The sequence below is a fragment of the Podarcis pityusensis genome (genome assembly GCF_964106645.2).
Source record: "Podarcis pityusensis genome assembly, chromosome: 1".
Classification (NCBI taxonomy): domain Eukaryota; kingdom Metazoa; phylum Chordata; class Lepidosauria; order Squamata; family Lacertidae; genus Podarcis; species Podarcis pityusensis.
Window position 1 is genome coordinate 50,812,572 of NC_138028.1, and position 24,419 is coordinate 50,836,990.

General features: G+C 40.3%; 1 protein-coding gene across 3 annotated transcripts in view; it reads left to right on the forward strand.

The window, feature by feature from the left end:
• Positions 1-24,419, forward strand: part of AMBRA1 (autophagy and beclin 1 regulator 1) — a 145,038-nt gene that overhangs the window by 33,487 nt on the left and 87,132 nt on the right. For all 3 annotated transcript variants that reach the window (XM_081001446.1, XM_081001448.1, XM_081001447.1), the window contains 2 exons: positions 17,141-17,227; positions 19,816-19,998. In XM_081001446.1, coding sequence (XP_080857572.1) covers positions 17,141-17,227; positions 19,816-19,998 — 270 coding nt within the window. The remainder of the gene's footprint in view (positions 1-17,140; positions 17,228-19,815; positions 19,999-24,419) is intronic.

Here is a 24,419-nt window from a genome sequence, read left to right on the forward strand (position 1 = left end):
CCGATAAGGGAGGGGCAATATCTGAACCATTCCTGGCCTAGATGTGGTTTCATTGTTATTGTATCTAAGGTAGAAGCAGGAATCTTGTTCCTGCCACTCTGGTAATTGCTCACAGTCTGAATTGAAATGCATGGGGTTTTTTTAAAACAAGGTTTGTGAAGGTTCCACGTTGCCAAATAGCCTAAAACATATTAAATTTTTGATTTGTGAAGACTGATTTCTCCCTTTTATCCAGTGAGAACAGGCATCTTAAAAATCAGTTTTATGCAACAGAGATAAGAAACAACCATGTACACGAAACAACTTCCCTGTTAAAATATAGTATGTACCCACAGCAAATACTGTAATGGAGTGAATATATATGTGTACACTGCAAAAACAATATGCAGTGAACTGGAGCAATGGCCAAATGAAACAAGAATAAGATATTTTGAGGCTTGCATTTTAGGAATGTACTCTGAATGATCAAACACCATCTCCTCAGGCTGCAGCTGAGCATCCAAAAAGAGGGGCAAGAAAGTTGCTGTAGGTCATCTAGGAATTCTTGAAACATAGAAGTGAATGAAAAAAATCCAGTGCATTACCCTATGTGTAATAGACAGCCCTCTTGAGAGAATTAGCAATTAAGAGGGGAGGTACTAGGTGAGATTGCAGGACTGATGAGTGTTCTTATATTCTCAGTCCAATGGGCTCTTTTATGTATCACAATACAGGAAACTCTCCTGTTGTGTTCCTGGTCATTGTGTACATAAGCCCATTCTGCTTCCGCCCTGTTCTGGGGCTGGGCTGAAAGTGACGTGTGTGTTGGAGACTGCGTGTGAGGAGCATGCAAAATATATACCACAAACAATAGAAGCATAATAATGCTGACACTGCACCAGGGACTAAGATTTACCCACCCGGGAAGAATGGCAGATGAAGTTGATGGACTATATGGAACTGGCGGAAATGACTGGCAGAATCCGAGACCAAGGAGAAGAGTCGGTGGAAGAAGAGTGGAAAAAGTTTAAAGACTATTTACAGAAGCATAATAATGCTGACACTGCACCAGGGAATATGAAAAATGGGTTTTTAATAGGTAAAAATCTAACGTTACTATTTTAAGACCAAAGATTAGGATAAACAAAGAGGGTAAGGATTTGCTGAACCAACAAATTGAACTGGAATACAAAAAAGGGAGGTATGAGGAGGTCCGGGAAACAAGCTAAGGAAAAATAATTAATGGAAAAATTGACTGGTTTTTAATCATTTTTATTTTGTATTTTGTATTTTTTCTTTTTTTTCTTTTCTTTTCATTTTTACATTGTAACATTTGGAAAATCTCAATAAATATCTTATAAAAAAATAGATAAATAAACTGTTGGATACAGGAGCTATATTTTCTCTTCTCCAAAAAGGAATGCAAGGTCAGACTTTAGTAACATCTAGTCTAACTACAGCCACCTTGTCACCTTTTTAACCCTTCTATGTGTGCTCTGCCTTGGGTCAAAGCACTAAAATACATTTCTTGGCATATTCTGTTTCTTCTAAAAAGACCCCATTTGGTAGCCCACCAGTTCACTATGGTACAGTAATACCTCTACGAACGTCCGCCTCGTCTAGCGTCCATTCCGGCGAATGTCCACAGCAAACCCGGAAGTACCAGAACGGGTTACTTCCAGGTTTGCTGCTCACGCATGCGCAGAAGCGCTAAACTGCGCTTCGCACATGTGCAGACGTGGTGCTTTGCCCTGCGTCCTTTTCGGCTAGCGGCTGGGACTCCGGAACGGATCCGGGCTGCAAAACAAGGTACAACTGTACTAATTTGATATTTTGAAGAGAGGTAGAGTGGATAAGGGTGGCGGTGGATTAAAATGGGCAGGATTTAATTTAGCTGTACACTTGTTTTATTTTTTGTACCTGGCTATAAAACTTGCGCAGAGCAGCTTTTGTCTTACTGGAGCATGTTGATGTAATTATTTGCTCATTATAGAATTTTGCAATGGGGAGAGCTACAGCTTTGGGATCCAATTACCTGGGGACCTTACTCCCAGCAGGGTTCTGCCTAATGCAAAGGTGGGCGGAGATATCTGTGGCTTCACTTGATGAGTTTAAGTGGAAAAGTGATGACTTTGGCTTTCTCCAATTTAGCCATTCTGGTCTGTTGGGTAACTAATGTGCATTCTAATTATTTTTCCATATGCTTGTTTAACTGATTGCTCCAGATAGCTTTGAGTCTGCAGTGATATAACTCACCCCATCCTTTCTGCATTGAACCACAGAAGGTGAATTAACACAGGACACATGCAAGTTCTCCACTATCTTAAAGAAAAATTCCAAAAGGGATCAATTTTACTAATGGTTCCTAAATCTCTCACAGCCAAGAAACATTTGTTTATTTTATTTTTCTGAATTAAAATGAGAAGTGCACTTCACTATTGCATTTGAAATGTTTTACACTTAAGATTATGTAAAAGTAAGAATTGCCTCTTGTATACCTGTATGTGCTGCTGTTCTTTGTATGCCTGATGGGAGGAAGACTAACTCATGCTAGAATACAAATAGACAGAATCTTCTGAGTGCTGGTAATTCTGGCCATTGGGAAGAGGTCCCAAAAGAACTCTCCAACTGTGTGAATGGGTAGTAAAATGGCAAATGTAATTCAGTGTAAATGAGTGTTAAGTGATGCATGTAGGTGCAAAAAATTATTAATTTCACATACATGCTTATGGAGTCTGAAGTGGCAACGATTGACTAAGAGCAAGACCTTGGGGTTGTAGAGGATAGCTCAGTGAAGATGTCACCCCATCATAATGTCAATGCCATAATGCCATTATACACATTTATGGTGTGACTGCAACTGATCTCTTCATCTCAGAAAGGATGTTGTAGACTTGAGAAAGGTTCAGAAAAGAGCAACTCAGGTGATGAAGGGGATAAAGAAACTCTTCCATTAGGAACAGTTACAGCTTTGGGGGCTTTTTACATTAGAGAGAAGGCAAGTAAGAGGAGGCATGATAGAAGTATATAAAATTATGCATGATATGTTTTCTCACAACACTAAAGTCCGTGGATCTCCAATGACACCAAATGTAGGAAGCGTCAGGGTAGACAATAGAAAGTACTTTTTCACTCTCATTTGAGACAGTGATAGCCTCCATCTAGGATGGCTTTAAAAGAGGATTAGACAAATTAGATTACCAGTGATTACTAGCTACAACTACTATACTCAGCCTCCATGATGAGAGGCCATATGCATCTGAATACCAGTTACTGGAAACTGCAGGAGGGAAGAGTACTGTTGTGCTCAGGACCTGATTGTCATCTTGTTGTCAGGACCATTGGCATCTTGTTGGCCACTGTAAGAACAGGATGCTGGATTAAATGGGCCATTGGCCTAATCCAGCAGAGCTACTATTGTTGTTTATTTTGTTTCAATGCTACATTTAATCACAATACTTAATGTGTGTAGTGCTTTCAAGTGTTCAAAGTGCTTCACATGAATTATCTAGTTGTAATCCATACAGGAGCCTTCCAAGGTAAATCAGGATTATCTCCCATACTGCAGATGGTGGTATGGTGTGCGCACTGAGGCTTAAGGCAATCTCATGATTTCATTGCAGAGGCAAAATGTGAGCTAGCTATATCCAGATTTTCCACCTCAGTCTTGTTGCTGTTATACTACGCTATCTTTTCTATATGTTTTTATACAGTGGTACCTCGGGTTTCGAATCACCGCAGTGGGGTGAGCTCCCGTCGTTCGGTCCCAGCTCCTGCCCACCTAGCAGTTCGAAAGCACTCTTAAGTGCAAGTAGATAAATAGGTACCGCTTTAAAGCGGGAAGGTAAACGGCGTTTCCGTGTGCTGCGCTGGTGCTGGCTCGCCAGAGCAGCTTCGTCACGCTGGCCACGTGACCCGGAAGTGTCTCTGGACAGCGCTGGCCCTCGGCCTCTTAAGTGAGATGGGCACACAACCCTAGAGTCGGACACGACTGGCCCGTACGGGCAGGGGTACCTTTACCTTTACCTTTACCTTTACCTCGGGTTACAGACGCTTCCGATTACAGACTCTGAATTAACCCAGAAATAATATCTCAGGTTAAGAACTTTGCTTCAGGATGAGAACAGAAATCGTGCTCCAGCAGCGCGGCAGCAGCAGGAGGCCCCATTAGCTAAAGTTTTACCTCAGGTTAAGAACAGTTTCAGGTTAAGAACAGACCCCCAGAACGAATTAAGTTCTTAACCCGAGGTACCACTGTATAACAGTGTTTCTGTGCACCTGATAAACCTTGGAACTGTGGTATCAGTCAGAGTCCTTTTGCTCTTTGTGTGTTCAACTAATGTCTAGGTGTGAGAGCGGAGCAAGACTGAAGCTTTCTTTATAAGCCTTCAGTGTTTAGGCATTTAATCAGTAATGTATTTTTAAAAACCTTTTAATTGGGCAATTAAAGTACTTAAAAAACCCTGCAGATAGGTGCAATCTTAGAAGATGCATGCCTCCATTTACACAGAAGGGAGTATCTTTTTTCAGAGAGTGTCACCCATATTGTGATAGACACATCTAAAAACAAGGTGAGCTTTTATTATGTGTACATGGTGTCATTTTTACTATATATGGATACTTTGCTTGAAGAGTGAGCTAGTTTATTAGTCTATAATAATAATAATAATAATAATAATAATAATAATAATTTATTATTTATACCCCGCCCATCTGGCTGGGTTTCCCCAGCCACTCTGGGCGGCTTCCAAAAGAATATTAAAATACAATGATACATCAAACATTAAAAGCTTCCCTAAACAGGGCTGCCTTCAGATGTCTTCTAAAAGTCTGGTAGTTGTTGTTCTCTTTGACATCTGGTGGGAGGGCGTTCCACAGGGAGGGCGCCACTACCGAGAAGGCCCTCTGCCTGGTTCCCTGTAACTTGGCTTCTCGTAGTGAGGGAACCGCCAGAAGGCCCTCGGTGCTGGACCTCAGTGTCCGGGTAGAACGATGGAGGTGGAGACGCTCCTTCAGGTATACTGGACCGAGGCCGTTTAGGGCTTTAAAGGTCAGCACCAACACTTTGAATTGTGCTCGGAAACGTACTGGGAGCCAATGTAGGTCTTTCAAGACCGGTGTTATATGGTCTCGGCGGCCGTTCCCAGTCACCAGTCTGGCTGCTGCATTCTGGATTAGTTGTAGTTTCCGGGTCACCTTCAAAGGTAGCCCCACGTAGAGCGCATTGCAGTAGTCCAAGCGGGAGATAACCAGAGCATGCACCACTCTGGCAAGGCAGTCCGCGGGCAGATAGGGTCTCAGCCTACGTACCAGATGGAGCTGGTACACAGCTGCCCTGGACACGGATTTAACCTGTGCCTCCATGGACAGCTGTGAGTCCAAAATGACTCCCAGGCTGCGCACCTGGTCCTTCAGGGGCACGGTTACCCCATTCAGGACCAGGGAATCCCCCACACCTGCCCGCCTCCTGTCCCCCAGAAACAGTACTTCTGTCTATAGGATTAAGAAGTTGCAAAATAAGCATACATTGCCCAACACATCTTATATTTAAGATGGCATGGTTTAGTTTCCCCCCTACTTTCTGGGCATGAAGAGAAGCTCTAAGATGCTACCTCCAAATATCTTGTTCTGTCAGGAAGGCCCGATGTTGAATGCGTTTAAATCTTTAAAGGTAACCATCGGCTTTCTTGCTCCATAGCATCTTAGGCAGGTATGGAAAGACTGCTTCTTGCAGTGTTGTGAAATGGGATCTGCTTTTAAAATGACTCTCCCATGAAGAACTAAAATACTGGTAACAGTGTTTATGTTGACTCCCTTTTTCTAGTTTTACCAAGGAATGGTTGACTTGGGCTCCCTGGCAGTTTGACAATTGTGTCACTTTAATATTTCACTCTGTTTGCTGTTTTTAATTCTAATCCATTCCATTGCAATTCAGATCACAGTGTTCTTGGGCAAAGAGAAGCTCTCAGAAAAAATTCTTTTGAAAACTTATTAGCAGTCTAATTGGGACTTTCAGATCCTTTCTTCTGTTTTCAGTAGCAGTGTATGCTTCCAGCCCTCGAAATAACTTTGAGCAGGTGCAGTGGTCTTGCAAAGCCCTTTCCACAGGTACTAATATCTGGAAGCAGACAATTTGTTGACATCGCAACAGAGAGCACTATTGAACAGACAGCAATTTATGCCTCTTGATAGTAAAAGATTTTTAAAAAGACAAAGGCTAATTTAGTAAGCCAGATCTACAGCACCTCTCACAGTGCGTAGAGTTAATCTTCATCACTGAGGCATTGATTGACAATCTGGAGGATGCTAATGTGCGATTCTTCTGCTGAGCGGGGGAACAGAATGGAAATTGCAGTTTCTCGGCTAATTGTGCTTTAGCTGTCATTTGTGACAATTTTCATGTTGTCTAGACAGCTTGCAGAGCAATTGGTTCTTGAGCCTATTGCTAGCCAGATGTAGATCTGGGCAGTCTGGCTGAGGAAAAACTTGGAATTCAAAGGGGGCACTCCTGGTGTGACATCAAACGTAAAGGTAGAGGGACCCCTGACAGTTAAGTCTGGTTGCGAATGACTCTGGGGTTGCGGTGCTCAATTCTCTTTACAGGCATTTGTTCGCTCAACAGACAGTTTTTCCGGGTCAGGTGGCCAGCATGACTAAGCTGCTTCTGGCGCAATGGAACACCGACACAACGGAAATGCCGTTTACCTTCCCGCCGGAGCGGTACCTATGAATCTACTTGCACTTTTTTGGGTGCTTTCGAGCTGCTAGCTTGGCAGGAGCAGGGACCGAGCAATGGGAGCTCACCCCGTCGCAAGGATTCGAACCGCCAACCTTCTGATCGGCAAGTCCTAGGCTCTGTTGTTTAACCCACAGCGCCACCCGCATCCCGTTTACCACTTTAAATTGCGTTAAATTTAAAATGGTAAACATTAAATAATTTTATTCTGATTTTAACTGATTGTCCTTGAAGGAGTTAGGAAACATGCAGGGCATTGCTGCCCTGTCCCCTGACACTAGAAAACTTACTTAGGTGTTCCTCTGGCTTCTGGGGTTTCAGTAGACATGGCCTGTATACTTTCTGGCATATCTTTATAGCATAACAGTTAGACACTCACTGGTTTGTTTTTGGGAATTCTCAGAAGAATTTTGCACCCAGTTCTACCAGTTGCGTGTCCCCCATCCCTGTGCTCTGTGATTGAATACATCCTTGGCTATGTATCCCTCCTCCCTTCTGTGTTCATAAATCTACATTTTACACTAGGCGGTATACCAGCTTTCATTTCTTATTGTAGAGGCATCAACTGGAAAGGAGTGAAGGGCCAAGCTCATCACTTGGAAGATATCCAGGGATCACACATAACATAATTTTTCACTCTGCCACCAAAGAAAATACTGGTTTTGATGGGGGAGGTAGTTAGGTCCAGTAGCTCACTTATAAATATGCTTCACATAATCCAGTCTGAATGCATCAAAATCCTTGCACTGGTGCTGCTCCCATTTGCCTTCTCTCTACTTCAGGCCTGACATTCCTATGTGCCACCACTTGCTATACAAAATCTTCTTTCATGCTAAACAGCCTATCTCTGATGTGTCATCCCTCTCTTCAGTTTATTTGTCAGCTCGCAAAAAACATCGCTACTACCCTTTGCACACCTTTCCCACTTGATTGCTACTGCTGGCAGTTTGCAAATTCAACACTCCTATACACCTGCATTATACAAATGGAATAGACAAGGGGCTGGTGTTGAGCAATGTAGTAGTAGCTATTGGTAGATCAGCTTCTTTGTCCTGCGCTCTTTAGCCTTGAGGGTGTTTTGTTAACTTGTGTGGAATGAAGTAGAGGGGTTGTCTGCATTGGGGCACTGAAAAGGCTTGGTGCCCCCTCCCACCCTTTGTTTGATAGTCCTTGTGCTATGGGTAGTGTTGGGTTGAGAATTCAAGCTTTATAGCAGGGTGGGGAACCTGTGGTCCTCCAGATGTTCCAACACCTATCGTTCCCAGCCAGCATGGCCAAGGATCAGGAATTCTGGGAGTTGTAGTCCAGCAACATTTGGAGGGCCACAGGTGCCCTCTTCCTGCTTTAGAGTACATTAAAACTGGTGTTGCTGCTTGCAGACTCCTGGAGCTGGACGTATTCCAAAAGGTAATGTCTTTGTCATGCCTGGCAACACATGGGCCTTCTTAAAGCAAGGCTTGATCCTTTGAATGCTTTTGATGACTCTATTAGTGTTACAGGTCACAGAGTCTTTCAGTGTAGAAGCATCTGCATTATTGAAGCCATTTATCAGGCTTTTAGGAGGTGCTCTTTAGTTTAGCTTGACCCGCAACATTAGCTTTAGCCCTGAACAAATTTATTTTAACTAATAAAATGTTGGTGTTGGTTTTGGACACAATAATAACAGTCCCTTGCAGCACTGTATAGAGATTATCTGAATTCTGCAACTTAGTTTTCTCCTTGTTGGACCCTGGCATTCATGTGTCTGTTGTTCATAGCATGTCTTAGTGTCTCTTGATATTTTGTTAGGGCCCTTAACAGAAGTAAGGGCACATAAGTTCTCTTCAAGCTGATTAAAGGAAACATTGGAAATGCATGAAGGCTTTTCTGTGTGAGTGTGAATGCAGGGGAGACAATGTTTTGCTGGTGATACTGTCAAGTTTTCTGTTGCACCTCAACTCTATAGCCTTTACTATTAAAGAGGGGTGTGTGGGTGTGTGTTAAGCATTTTAGGCTACCAAGAGAAGAACATGGTGGAATTGCATGTTAGCTTTTCTGTCTCCATGGAGGGGAATCCCTTGTGTATAGGGAAATCTCTCAAGGAAAAGGATTTAGCCTGCCCTTCTCTGACAAGCTACTTCTGTATCTGGGGATTTTAGGGTGTAGAGGAGAGACGAAGCATTCAAATAAGCACGCACCCTACTCACCCCTGTGCATGGAAATGCTACTGTTTAGGAAAAGCTTTACTGCTTGATTCTACTGATTGTATAAATGGGCCCTCAGAGGCCAAGGGATAAGTAGGGGTTTTATTTTAGTATGTTTACATACATTTTTTATGATGATGTTTTATAAATGTTGCCCACTCTGAACCTCCAGGGATAAGCTGGGATATAAATCTAAATAAATGATAGGCTGTATCTTGAAGACTGTTGTGAAAATGAATCTTCAGCAGAATGTTTCTGTTGGAAGCTCCTGGATCATTCAGTGTGCATTGTGGGGTGCTAGTTTAAAAAGTTATGCAGAGGCCCTAGGCTTGAGCTTTGTGAAGCACTCCAGAGATCGTTTTGTGTTAGATGGGGAAAAGGATTCAACATGACTGGTTGATAACAACCTCTGCTTTTGAATATTATTCAAAATGGGATTAGGTATCCAACATTGATTAGCAACAGCATCCTTGAATTGCAGATATTTTTAACTTCCCCAATTTCTGGATTATTCTTTGGTATCCCTACTTCTGATCATTCACTGTATCTGATAGTACATGGTAGCTAGCCAGTTTTGGTCAGATATTTGAGATTACCAGCTCTCCTTTCATTTTAAAGAGATGTCTATATTGTGCTAAAAGCACAACAAAGGAACATTGGGACAGAAATAATTTGAGTTAAGGTGTCACAAAAGGGGGAAATGGAGGGGGGAAGATTTAACAGTTACTGCCTTATGCTGAAATGGGAGATTGGGTGGTTGTTGTGAGGTGAGAATGATGGGGGGAGGGTGGGTGCTTGTCATTCAGCAGTGCAAGCAAATGCATGTCTTCTCAGAAGTAAGCCCTACTGAATTCAATGGGGCTTACCAATGAAAGTAGAAGTAAGTTTAGTTGAAATAAGTGGTGCTTACTCATTCATAGAATTAAAGTTGGTCCTCTGAGTGGGGAAGAAGATACAAGTTGACACTAGTAAATTACTCTTAAATTGGTAGAAAACAGATTAAATTGTTAATCATATGCAAGTTTAATTAATATTTTACTAAATCTACTACTTTTGTTAATTTTAAATTTGCTCCTAAAACTCAATATATTCTCCAGAAATCTTTGTTTATTTGAAGCATGCTATCATTGAGTTAATTTTCATATAATTATATGCATCAAATTTAGATTTTTGTTGTTGTTGTTCAACATTTCCCCAGCTTATTTGTATTCACTATGACTCATCACTGTATTTTGGATTGTCCTGGACCTGAATACCACCACTTGGTATCCAAGCCCCAAACCAAAGTCCTATTTGGATGCATTTTGCCTTGCCTGCTGTTGAAGTGACGATTTCATCAGTGTGTGGTGATTTAGACCTGTAACTTAGTAGCAGTTGCTAGGACATTACCATGTTCACCTCTACAAAGCTCCATCTTATTTCAGATCGTGATACAGTGGTACCTCTGGTTACAAACGCTTCAGGTTACGAATGCTTCAGGTTACAAGCTCTGCTAACTTGGAAGTAGCTGCTCCTGCTTGTGAACTTTGCCCCAGGATGCAAACAGAAAACGCACGCCAGAGGCGCACGTGCAGCAGGAGGCCCCATTAGCAAAAGCATTCCTCAGGATAAGAACGGTTTCAGCTTAAGAATGGACCTCTGGAACGAATTAAGTTCGTAACCAGAGATACCACTGTATATCGGTATATTGTGCTGTGATGTTTAGCTGGCGATATATTGTGATATTAAAAACCAGATATCGCCCAGCCTTACTATGCACTTGTGTGCAGTAGAAAACCACATTTTTATATTTCTGTTAAGTTGAAGCATAAAATACAAACTTTTTGAACAGTAACTATAGTTTTGGTGTGAAAACAAAACTGTTTTGTGGGAGTCTAGTTCACATTAATTTGCAAGCGAAGACACACAATGAGGAAGGGTAAAACTTGTTGTGAGCACATAGAAAGAAGTTTCAATTCAGCATTGTGGTTTTTGTAGCTCATATAATATCATAAAGCTGATGTACTTAAATGACCACTGACTGACATTATGCTTTGGGTTGAAGCAGGTCTTGCTAAATGCAGTGTGACAAATTCACAGGGGTTTGAACATTAAATTTGGGAAACTCAGCAGTTGGCAAACACCTCTTCTTGAAACTTTCTAATTAATGTATTCCATTCTGTGGCATGGCCTATGAACAAGTATCAACACATAAGATTTGTTTGTGGAACCTGCTTTTGCTTCCGTCAGTAGTAGTAGATGCTACAGACACAAGATTTACCCACCCGGGAAGAATGGCAGATGAAGTTGATGGGCTATATGGAACTGGCGGAAATGACTGGCAGAATCCGAGACCAGGGAGAAGAGTCGGTGGAAGAAGACTGGAAAAAGTTTAAAGACTATTTACAGAAATACTGTAAAATTAATGAATGTTAGAAAAATGTTGGAATGAAGTTATATGGCTTTAGTAGAAACGTTATAAGGAATTAAGTATAAATAGATTAATAGAGTATTAAAGGAAAAAATAAGGTTAGAATGAGTTAAGATAATTATAGGATAGAAAACAGAGGAAGATGGAAAGGAATTGCTGAAATAATTAACAGAGGTGGAATACAAAAAGGGAGGTGTGAGGAGGTCGTGGAAATAAGTGAATGAAAGATGGGATAATGAAATTGTTTGATTTATTTTATTGTTTTTGTTTTGTTTTGTTAGTTTAATGTATTGTATTGTATTGTCTTTTTAGTGTTTAAATTGTTTGAAAAGTAATAAATATTATTTTTTTAAAAAGATGCTACAGGTCTTTAGCTTTAAGCTTGACAATTAAGCTTGACAAATGCTTGATTTGCTTATTTCACAAACTACTGAAAGAAGTTTGTGAAAAAGCAAATCACAATTCCTATCAACTCGTAACCTATTGATGTCGCAGTCTTTTGCATATGTGATTTCCCTCTAGCAAAGTGCTGACTTGTGATCTCTTCTCAGTCAATTAACAGGACAATGTGGGTTGTTCTTTAAAAATAAATATATTGTCCCCTAAGGAAAAACACATTCAGAGCTCACAAGAAATTTAAGTATGTGTTATGCAATAGATTTAGTTTGATTTTGTATAAATTCACCTGAGAGGAACTGAATTTTCAAAATAATATTTAGTGTTTCCTGGCAAAAATGGAATAGGGTTATAAATTGAAAGAAATTATCACTACTACCTATCTATAGCTATTTATTTATTTAGAATGTTTCTCAATAGCTTCATCTGAAGATTCAAGGATAGTGTACAGAAGTGTGTTAATCATTTATATAGCACATGTAGACATTATTTAAAAACAAAATAAAGAGTGGGTTCAAAACAAAACTAAGGAACAGAAAAAGCAGTTCAGACTAAAATCCTATCTAAATTGTCTGAGTAAAAATGATGGCTTTATCATGCCACTGAAAATATTGTAATGCTAGCATCAGATGTGTCTCCTTGGTATGGCATTCCAAACTTTTTGCCACTTTCACAGAAAAGGCCTCCACATGGTGGAGGCAACTGAAGTATTTTCAGTTGCGCCTAGCGTCATTGCAGTATAAATAATTTTGTCAGAGGTAGTAGTCGTTTCTTTTCTCTGGAATGTGGAGTGTTTGTCCTTTGCCTCTGAAGGGAAACCATTAAACTTGAAACCTTTTAGGCACAAAAATAGAAAATTGGGGCACTTTTGTAAATGAGTCATATTTTTTTCCTTCAGCGCCTTGTGAAGTTTGTCCCTTTTTTATTTTCTTTCATGTCCTATCCAAACTCAGTCTGAGCCTTAACATGAAGCATTGTATGCAAGTGTGATTGATGGAATTAAAACTGCTAAGGTTCTTCAAATGCCAGATTTCTAGCTTTTGTAGTAAATTCAAGAACTGATGAAATAATCCAGTGAACCTTTTCCTTGGCTCTTTGGACCTCAAGTCTGGTTGGATGCTGGGGCTGTTCTGAGAGCCTAGCTCGGTTTGCTTGCCTTGGCAATAAATCCCTTTCCCACTTCCAATTCTGTACATTTTACACATGTACAGTGGTGTTCATGTTCTTCGAAACCTGGACATCATCTAATGCTTCCTGTTTGTGGTATTGATTGTTAGAAGTCATGTTGATTGGGACTGGCCATTCCTTTGGGGTAGAGATTCTAGACCATAGCCTCTTACAGTTCAAACAGAAACAGACTACCAAAGAAGGAGCCTTTAAGGATTGATGCATGGTCCAGAATAGGTGTGGAGAAGCTTTGGTCCTCCAGATGTTGTTGAATTACATCTCCCATCATCTCTAACCATACTTGCATGGAGGGCCAAGGGTCCCTGATCCACTATCTAGAAGGATAACTGAGATGTGAAATACAGTTCCAGTCTAATTATATTTGCAGTGGGCTATTACTCAGTTAGCATTAAAACTTTGCTTTATGCACCATGTCAGGGGCTGTGTATGCACATAGTGCCTAGCTGAACCATGGTTTAGTGTGAACATGTGGGCTACCATGGAAGAGATCACATCTGCTTTGCTCCTCTTGGGTCCTTTTTAGTTTCGCGTAGCATGGCAACTAAGTCAAGTTTTGTTCTTGGCTACTGCTTGTGATTATGGAAGAGAAAGTTTTACCACAAGATGATGTTTGGACAACACCTTGACTTTACTTCCTTGCTTAGTTAAAAGGACCAGGGAATTTTGTTTACTTCCTTGTGTGATGCTGACCTGAAAGAGGCCAGGGTCATCTCTTTCAAATTACCAAAATTATCTATCCTTAATATGCACAACTTGCAGACTTATCATATAGAATAAGAAATGGGTAGGCAACCTAAGGCCCATGGGCCACAAGTGGCCCACGGGGGTCATTTAACCGGCCCATGAGTCACCCCTGAACTGAGCCTCCCGCTCGGCGAGTCCCTGTGCGCTGCGCTAAACTGGCGCGGGGACTCGCTTCCATGGTGCTGAAAATTGCGTCTGCGCAGACGCCAGAAATCATGAGCACGGGCATGCGATCCGGCCCCCAGAGGGATCTCTGCTGGAGTGAACTGGCCCAGGCAAGGTAAACCTTGCCAACCCCTGGAATAAGAGAACAAGATTGAAGAAGATTGGAAAACGTTTATTGAATATATGGGAAATAATTGTGTACAGCTGAAAATGCTGGCAGCATTAAGATAAATTCAACAGTGTAAATAAGTTTTGATGGATTCAGTAATGGAATACTAAATGGTATAGTTTTTGTAAAATATGCAGGGGTTTATGATATGTAAAATGATCTATGGAAAGAGAGGAAGGGAAGTCATTGATATCTTAAGGATGTAAAATAAGTATTTTAAATGGTAAAACAGAAAATTTAATAAAAATTATATATACAAAATTATCTATCCTTATCCATGATAGCTGTGTGCGCAACTCACATGTACCGTATTTTTCGCTCTATAACACGCACCAGACCATAACACGCACATAGTTTTTAGAGGAGGAAAACAAGAAAAAAAATATTCTAAACGAAACAGTGGATATATGATTTTTGTGGTTCATGCTGTGGCCACAGACATGTGATCTGACAGTGAGTTTGGAGTAGCCCAATGCAAAAATCCTGAGGATCCATGTGGATCCGTGCTTTGTAACCACGTTTTAAGTGGGGAAGGAAGGAAAAGCACTCAAGGGACAAGGAACACGCGTGGGGTGTGTGGAGAAGGATGCTGCTAATAATGAAGAAGAAGGGTATAAGGGGAGAAGGCTCCTCTCCCCTCCCGCTTTGCTCCTTTAAAGAAGCAGGCTGTCTGTCGCTCTCTCCTCCCCACTCCGCAGCTCTTCTCCCGCTTTGCTGTTTCAAAGCGAGCCATGGAGGAGGGAAGGAAGGGGAACCATGGATCCTCTGCTCACGACTGCAGCAGATCCCCCCCGCCACCCTTAGGCATTCGCTCCATAACATGCACAGACATTTCCCCTTACTTTCTAGGAGGAAAAAAGTGAGTATTATGGTGCAAAAAATACGGTAATTGAAATAATTGTATGTACATAGAATGTAGTTCTATGTGAAAGCTTTGTTCTCTGAAAGAACACGGTTGCTTTTTTCTGTTAACAGCCAGTTTCGCTGAATCATTAAACTCAAGAGACTCCAAAGTTACGTTGAGCTTGTTCAGTTATGCAAATATTTGCATTTTTAATATTGCGATATGATATTAATCCAGATCCATGCTACACTATGGCCAGTTATTATGAAATCAAGAGTTCCATATTTTTAATGGCTTATCTATCTTATCTGTCTGTCTGTCTGTCTATCTATCTAGCTAGCTGCCTTTCCTTTCTATCAAAGGACACAGCAAGGAATGTATAATAAAATAAAACATAATAAACAAAGTACCATAAAGCAAATCTAAAGATGACTTTCCCAAGAAAGTTTCAAAGAATATCATATGGGAGGAGATGTTTACATACATACATCATTTTATTTGTATGCTGCCTTTCCATAGTTCAAACCATGCACAAGGCGACTTACAACATGAAAAAACACATGATTACAAACATAACAAAAGTAGTCTTAAACAATAAACATAAAAATACACAATGAAATCAAACAATTTCCACATAAATCATAATAAGATCTAAAACAAAGATACAAACAATTAATATAAATAACAGCAACAACCTTCCCCTAAACAATACCCCAGCCCAAGAGTTTAATGTTTAATCTTAAACCTAATAAATTTAACCATATTCCAAGTCTGACAAACCTGCTAAAGGAATGTAGCACTAAGTTAAAGTCATTAAGTGGTATACTTGTTTTCCTGATGAAATTGTTTACATCAGCATAATGTTCTGCAAAAGAATGCATAAGCAGATTGCTGGTAATTTGGTTGCACAATAGATCCATCAGTCTCTAGAAGCACAACTGTGGTATTGGATCTCTCTGTTGTGCAACAATAAAGGTCAACTGTCTGCTAGCTCAACAGCACTTGCATTAGTGTACAGTGGTATCTCGGGTTACAGACACTTCAGGTTACATACGCTTCAGGTTACAGACTCTGCTAACCCAGAAATAGTACCTCGGGTTAAGAACTTTGCTTCAGGATGAGAACAGAAATCATGCTCTGGCGGCGCGGCAGCAGCGGGAGGCCCCATTAGCTAAAGTGGTGCTTTAGGTTAAGAACAGTTTCAGGTTAAGAACGGACCTTCGGAACGAATTAAGTACAGTGGTACCTCAGGTTAATTTGTTCCAGAGGTCTGTTTTTAACCTGAAACTGTTCTTAACCTGAACTTTTAGCTAATGGGGCCTCCTGCTGCCGCCGCACCACCGGAGCACAATTTCTGTTCTCATCCTGAAGCAAAGTTCTTAACCTGAAGCACTACTTTGGGTTAGCAGAGTCTGTAACCTGAAGCGTATGTAACCTGAAGCGTATGTAACCTGAAGCGTATGTAACCCGAGGTACCACTGTATGTAAACAGAGGTACCACTGTACAGAGAATGTTGGATGCAGCCCATAGACTTTACTTGATGTAGAACAATCCCTTTAACAGCAGCCTTTCATAATTTGTTTGTATGTCCATTATGGTATTTGGTAATTTTGGCTGGCTGGACAAAAAACAAAGTAATATTTTTTTGTGATTGTTAGTGGAATACTAAACAGTTTTAAGTAATGTAAGTGGCTTACACAAAATTAACATGAATCATTGGGTGGGCTGGCAGTGGCAGCAGCTATGTACACCCAACAATTCCATGTGCATTTCTTTTGCTGCCTGTTCCTGAGATGTGTATTCAGTGGAGGAACCATGGCAAATGTTATTCCAACTGTGTGTGCACAGGGGAGAAAGTGTTAGATTGCAAGTGTGATGTATTCTATTAATGTTTTTAATGGAACTTTAACAACTGAAACAGCCCTGTGAGGGAATGGTATCTGGAAATTGACTATAATCTGATTTATTTCCATGCTCCCAGCCTATGTGCATTGTGTGGTAATCTGTGTTTGTTGACATTGTGCTGAAATAACCCACAGAGGATGGTACTTCATTGAATATTAGATCATAAAGGTCCTTTTTTTTACTTGTAAGGCTCTTAATATCGTGAACAGTGAAAGAAACTGGGCCATGACTTCACTAGAAGGTGAAATTAATTGAGTTCTACCATTGTTACATTGGCTATGAAGATGTGGTGGGTGGGTAAAAAAATACCAAATAATATATGGACTTTGACATTTTAATTTGAGAGAAGTCAAGAAGGTGGACACATGGGTTGCTAGTAGTTTCAACTTTCCAGTTAAAGCTTTTTGTTTTCTTCCCTAGGAGGCTATTGGAGTCTTCACTCATTTCATTATCCCGTTATGATGGGGCAGGATCTCGGGAACATCCAATCTATCCTGATCCAGCTAGGTAAGGACAGAATTGAACCCAGAGATAACTTTGTGGGCTCCTGTGAGCCACAAAATAAGAGGAGTATGTGATGTTCTTTTCATTGTATTCAGGCTCTGACTATTCCTTTTACACTACCACTCATTTAAAGAAAAAGACATACCCAGAGAGAAGAAGAGAATGCAAAGGAAAATTACTGTTTGTTGTCTCTCCCTTCAAGACACACTTGTTCCATAAAGCCTTTAGCTTAAGCCATTTCCCCTTTTCCTGAAATGAGTCTGAAATGGAAACTAAGTATATATACTACTAGCATTTGTTCACATTGGTTCGTTGTTATCCTTGCCTGTCAGTTTCTTTGCTTTTCACTTCCATGTTGCAAAAAGAAGAAGAAAAAGTTTCATACTCTTTTCCAGGCCTAAAGCTGCTTCTTGTTCATAGTTACAGATGACGTACCAACTATGTTGTTGCTATAAAAAATAATAGGGATTTGTGTTTAAGGAACCATCTCCTGCAGTGGTCTGGACTGTGCAGAGCCTGTTTTGAATAGTGTTAGTAAAAGAGTAGAGGCATCTATAGAGCTAAATAGAGACTAGGAACTCCTTATATAATGTGCAAGATAATGCTGTGATCAGAAGCACATAAGTCTTCTTAGATATGCTGCATTATTAATAGGATGGGAATGAATGATGTAGTAACAAGGAATAATGTTGATGATGACTTATTTGGATCCGAGTAAGACATGGGAATTCAGAGTGCAGAAAGAGGGGTTTGTAGAAAGCATCTTTTGAAAAAATTAAGAAATAATAAGGTAATGAGAGGAAGTGTTGATGTAGGAAATTCTTTGGGTGCTATAATTAAGGTGCCACTGATGACAGAGCTTTTTGAAAAACACAGCTCTACAAAGAATAAAGTGAACAGTGTAGCTTGAAAAAACTGAATATTACTGGTAAAAAAATGCACAAAAACTCCTTACTAGGCATAGACAAGTAAGAAAGGGAAAGGAGGATAGATGGTTAAGTAAAGAAAAATGTAATGTAACATGAGTAATGAAAAAACCTTTGTGCGAATGAATTGGTAGCTGGGCAAATCCTACAGAAAAGGTAGGCTGATCCATATATGGCCAAGATAAAATCAATTGTGTCTTAAGTGATTGATTTAAATCTCTGTTCAAAGAAGAGAAGGCAAGGTTGGCTTTTTTTGAGATAATGGGAACTTTGTAACTATTGTTGGAATCAAATGAGAGTGTTGAAAAATTGACCATATGAAAGGTGATATAATTAGAGTGAGAAAGGAATTGGCAAAAAAGAATTGCTGACAGTTATTCCTGAAATGTCACAAACCACTGGGATTTGAAAAAAAAATACTCAAGAATCTGTTCTTCCTAACCTACAAAAAAATTCTTAAAATTTGTTGCCGCCTGCTTACAATTAAACAGAAGGCTTACAGGATAATTGCCCTGTTTGAGTTCTCCATCCTGACAGCACTTTAGGTCCGACATTGCACATATATAAAGAATGATTACCAAAAAAGACAAACAAGTCTTTTGCAAAGGACAGCTAAATTCTGGAATACAAGTGTATTTCTTAAGAGATGCCAGTATTACTATGTCTTGGATACACTAATGTTATTGGATGGTAGGTTCAGTGGTCAGTTCATGACTATTCTTCTTTGACTCAAACCAATGGATTCGAGTTACAAGAATCTGAATTATTTATTTTCTAAATGTGAGGAAATGTCTACTACACATTAACACAAAAATTGCCCTGGAGTTCAGATCAAAGGTCCATCTAGTCCTTAGCCCTCTTTTCCATAGAGCCCAACCAAGTGCCTTTAGGAAGTTCTGCTTGTGAGCAATAGCTCCCCCCAGCAACTGATATTTAGAGGCAGGATATAATCATCGTGACCAGTAGTTATTGACTCCTTGGATATAGCTGATGGGAACTATTCTGTCTGAGCAAAGAGTTAGGACCAAACTAGGCACGATGGTGGTAGATCATTTGTTTAAACATAGATCTTACCTGAACTTGTAGAAAACAGGTTAAGAGATTCATTTTTTAACATCAAAAGAGAAATCAACATTCTCCATGCATTATATATTTATAGGGATGAGGAATAGGAAGGGAAAGAAAGAGCAGAAAATTGGGGAGGGCAGGGAGAGAAATCTAGGTAGTTGGCTGAATTTTTGTTTATATTTTAGTGGGGTGAGGAGAGACTGAAACTGAAAGTAAATTTTATGGGGTCTGAGACACTTTTTTAATTGTCCCAGCTGGCTGTCAACAGGGCAGCCAAGAATGAAAGTTGGAAATATGAACTGTAGATGTCACCTCGGTTGGTGAACTCACTTAGATGGCAATGCACTATTTCTCAGTCTCTACTCCTCAACAACAAAAGTAATGAGGGTAATAATAAGGGTGTAACACTGACCTACCTTAGATATTGGTTGTATGAATTATGGATACAGCAAAGTTCAGGAAGTGGGAGAAATCTTTGAACTGCAGATACAGATTTGGACAATAAAGTTGCAGTGCTAAACATTTAATGGGAAAGCAAGTTCAGTTGTATGTGGTGAGACTTGCTTCTGAACTAACAATGGTCTCTCATATTTTCAGGTTGTCTCCTGCTGCTTATTATGCCCAGAGAATGATCCAGTATCTTTCACGCAGAGATAGTATTCGTCAGCGCTCCATGCGATACCAGCAGAATCGGCTCCGTTCATCTTCATCTTCTGCTTCCACTTCTGAGAATACAGGTCCATCTGTAGAAGGAAATGATCTGGAATTTGAAGACTTTGAGTAAGTGTCCATTCTTCTTATTTCACCATGCTTGACTTTTCCTCTCTTCTTCTGTTCATAAGCACCTTGAGGGTTTTTTAAATAAGATAGTAGGTTTCATTCATACTTCGCAAAGACCATGGGTGAAAATCAACTAGTGCTGCAACTTGCCAGATGGAATGATCCCCACTCTCCTCCTGCTGCATGCTGTTCTGGGGGTTCTCCCAACCTCCTGCTATAGCCAGTTTGAGGCGAGAGGAGAAGAAGCCTTGTGGAGTAAGTGGAATCCCTCACCTTGCACTGATGCAACTTGTTAGATGAATCCTTCCTCAATAACTGAACACATTAACCAGTCTAGTTTTAATAAATGGAAGGCAACTGCTTCAACTTTTCAAGTTGTTGTGCATTTGGATGGGTAAGTAGACACATTGGCTGGCTAAACTTGAACCCTATTCAGCTTTCCAAGGTTAGTACTGGTGCAGTGGAAGAGAATGGTCATTTTGGTGTTCTGTTGTCTATTCATATTTTCCTTAAGAATCACTTATTTAACTAAAGCTTCTGTCAGTTCCCTGAATGTATTAATGCAGTCATATGTTTTAATATGCTGCAGAACTTATAATTATCAAAAGTGTAGAACACGCCTGATAACTGGTAATGTTCATTGCCACAGTAACCCATAGTTGCGGTTGTTGTATGAGCAGGGGGCTGAAAGAAGAGAAAATGACTTTTTGGAAATAGGGCTTTAGATTCATATATTCTGAGTATATTGATCCAGTGTAAAAAGCCCCCTAATCAGAGCTGAAGAGTACAGTAATTCCAGGCTGGCTAGATATCCCTATCTGATTTGCTCAGTCTCTTATGTTATGGCTTTCATAATGAATATGTGCAACCCTGCTGCCTCCTTAAGTTGGTACTTTTGCTTCCTGAATTTCTTGATGACAAACAGATAAGTAACAATTTACATCAACGATAAAGCATCTTGTAGTGCCCTAAAAGCTAACAATTTTATTCATCGTCTAGAATCTACTTCATATGTTAGTCTTTAGGGTGCCACAAGACTCTTTGCTTTTTAAGTGAATGAGTGTTGTTTTTATTTTGCTTCCTGTTTATTCAGTTTCTAAGCCAATAAGGACACTTTCAAGTGATCTTTCTTGTGGCAGTTCTAATCTCAAAGTACAAGTACAGTACAGCGTGTCTCCACAATAGTCTTCTCTGTGGTTCTTAGCAATCATATGACCTGTTAACTGCTTGACTGGGATAGATATTTCTTACCTCCTCAAAAATGCTAACCAGCTGGGACTGAGTAGATGGAGTACTCCATCACAATCCATGTTGATTCTATAGTGCCATCAGCTCAGGTAATAATCTAAACTGCTCATACCCTTGAATTCCAGTTGAACCAGGTAGTCTGAACTGGGCTCCTCCTAGAGCAGCAGGAAATAACCTTCTGGGGAGAGAATTTATGGTGGAGGCAGAACCCTTGTTCTTTGGAGCTGTCATTTCATGCTCTAGCAATTAACTACTTGGAAGCGCAGGGGAATGAGTGTGTCTTCCCCCTTTCATTGTGGTTTTGTTTGTGTAAGATGTAAATGAGGGGAGATATGTAGAAGCGTCAGCCGCCTAATAGCTTTCCCTAAGCAGCACTGCAGGCTGGAGGAGTAGGAGTGAGGCAGCCTGCTGAGGCCTATTGTGATGGGGAAAGCTCAGCAAGAGCAACCCTCAGTTATTTCCATTACTGCCTCCTATTCATCCTCTAGGGAAGGGGGCTTGACTGCTTAAAAGAATTGGTACATTCTTCATTCACAGGGCTAGGCAGATACCTGTGGAGAAATGTGTTCCCCTGCAGATAATATTCAAGCAGGGAAGGGGTCCATTCAGGAAAGTGATTCAGTCAGCCATACCCAAACTGCCTTTTATTTCATGCTGAGTAGGGAAGGGAGTGCATTTGTGTCCTATGCACTAGCTGTGCTTTTTGGTAACAAATGTTCCATTGTGATCTCTTCTCCTCTATGCGTTTGAGGTATTATCTTCTATGCGGTTACCCTTCTTGGCTGATTGGGAAACTGGTAGAGGGGCCCTTTTAGGTGGAACCTTTCCTTTCCGCATTGAAGGTTTTGTGTTTCTGAATTTCTTAGCATCTTTTTTTTCCTTTTTTGCATTTATTTATATAAAATATAAATTATGGATAATTATTTAAACAACCTGTTTATAGAGTGGAAAGGTGATAGTCATGGAGCATAAAGCTGTCAAGGCTGCTAGTCATAATGGCTATATAGCCATCTCCAGTAGCGGAGGCAGTATGCCTCTGGGTATCAGTTGCTGGGGAGCACTAGCCATAAAGTGCTTCCTATTGGCATCTGGTTGACCACAGTGGGAACAAAATGCTGAACTGACTAAGCCTTTGGTCTAATCCATCAGGGTTTTTCTTACATTCTAATATGATACAGACTTTTCTCATCTTTTCCAAGTGATCATTCTTGTGTGATAGCAGCAATATTGTACACATCCTTCTTTAGGTAGTAGGTGGTGTTGCTTCTGGTGTTTGGGAGAACAGTTTATGTTCCTGAAACTTCATACATTGCTGGTCAGGATAATACTTATTGCTACACTCTTCTGTGTATTACTTTACACCTATTTATTATTGCATGTACCACCTTTCTGCCAAAGCACCCAAGATGGTCTATTATTAAATCAGTATCCTGCATGAGGTTGGCTTAGAGTTCTTTACACAAAGTTACCTAGCCCACTTTATTGAGGAGTGGAGAACCTGAACTTAAGCCTCCCATATTCCAGTCTCTTATCTAGCTCCTATACCATGCTGGATTTTAAAAAGGAGAGAGAGAGACACAGACCTACAGTTTGACTAGATTAGTGTTAGAAACTGAGATATGAAAGCTAGGATCTACAGTAAATGGCACCTTAAACCTACATTATGGACGCAACAACAGAATGTCTAGGCACACTTTTTTATGGCAAGAATACAAAGCTGAAAATGAATGAACTGCAGCTAAAATATTATGTTCATTTTTCACATGGTCTAGTCTTTCCTCTGCCCACCCCCCTAATATTCTTAAGAGGGTCTCTTATCCAGTCTTAAGAGAGTAGCTGGAAGTGGGGATGCAGAAAACGGTTTTCCTTTTCTTCCATTCTACAGTTTTAATCTGAAATTTTAGGCTCAGTAATATATCCAGAGCTCAGAAACTGCTCATGCTAATGAAATTCGCTGTTGCAAAATGCTCCTTTGAACACTGACTAGATCTATATCTGTTTGGGAATGGGAAAAATCTCTTCAACATAACCTTCAAATTATTATTTTCTCCAAGAAGTCACTGTCATGCACAGCCAGCTTGCAGAGTTTCATTCATGGGATTTTCCAGAATTCTCCAGCACATTTTTAGTATTAGGTGCATGAGTTGTGAAGCTCATAATCTAATTTTTCTTGTATGTATGTTAAGTATTATGCAGTAACATAATTGTTCCTAAGTATCTCACAGGAGGTGGACCTGCTGTAAGTAGTTTCCTTGAGCACAGAAAGGTTACATTCTTAGACTGAAAATTTACACATATAAATATGGCAATGTCCTGAATTCTGCCATCTGTCTTCAGCAAGTGATGGAAAATGCAGATTTTATTGTGTTTTGACACAAACTGAAATACAGATTCTCAGGACCATGAGTTGCTCTGTCTGAAAACCTCTGAAATTTTTCATCACTGTTTCATAAAACATGCCTTCATTCAAGAGTGAGCTACTTAATAGAAACCACTTCATATAAAATAATTTTTTTGGAAATTGTATCTCCTCTACTTTTCATGCCCTCTCATTCATTTGGTTGTTGGATCAGTGGTTGTATGACATCTAAGTTACTTTCATATTCTTCAAATGATGCTTTATAGCCAAAGTATTTTGTGCCTTTCCTTTTTTTTGAATACAAGGTGGGCCTATTTGTCTAACATATATGAGACAAATTAACCATTCTGAGTGGTTTTCTGTTGTGAATGGGGTACACCAGGTCTCACCAGCTTTTCTGGACCAGTGGACCATTTTGAACTTTGAGTGTGCAGTGGGCACCAGTCACAAAATGGCACAACACAGAATTAGAGAGAATACAGTTGTTGTTGCTGCTTCTCCCTTATCCTGGGCAACCTCATATTTACCACAGGAAGTCAGCTATATCCTGCTGGTCCTGATTGTGGAGATACAGCTGTTAAAGACACAAGAACCCTGTTTTCCTCAATGCCAACCCAAAACCAAAGCCTAGCCTGCTGTCCTTTACGGCTTACCTGGGAGTAAGCCCATTAAACATGAGGTAGGCGTGTATACTACTGCATTGGGGCTTCTGTTTCCACAGTGGGGCCTCCCCCTTCCTCTCCCCAGTGCTCCCTGGGTTGCGGGGGCAAGAGAGCTTCCAAAACAGAGAATTGTTCCACCTGGTAAGCTGCAG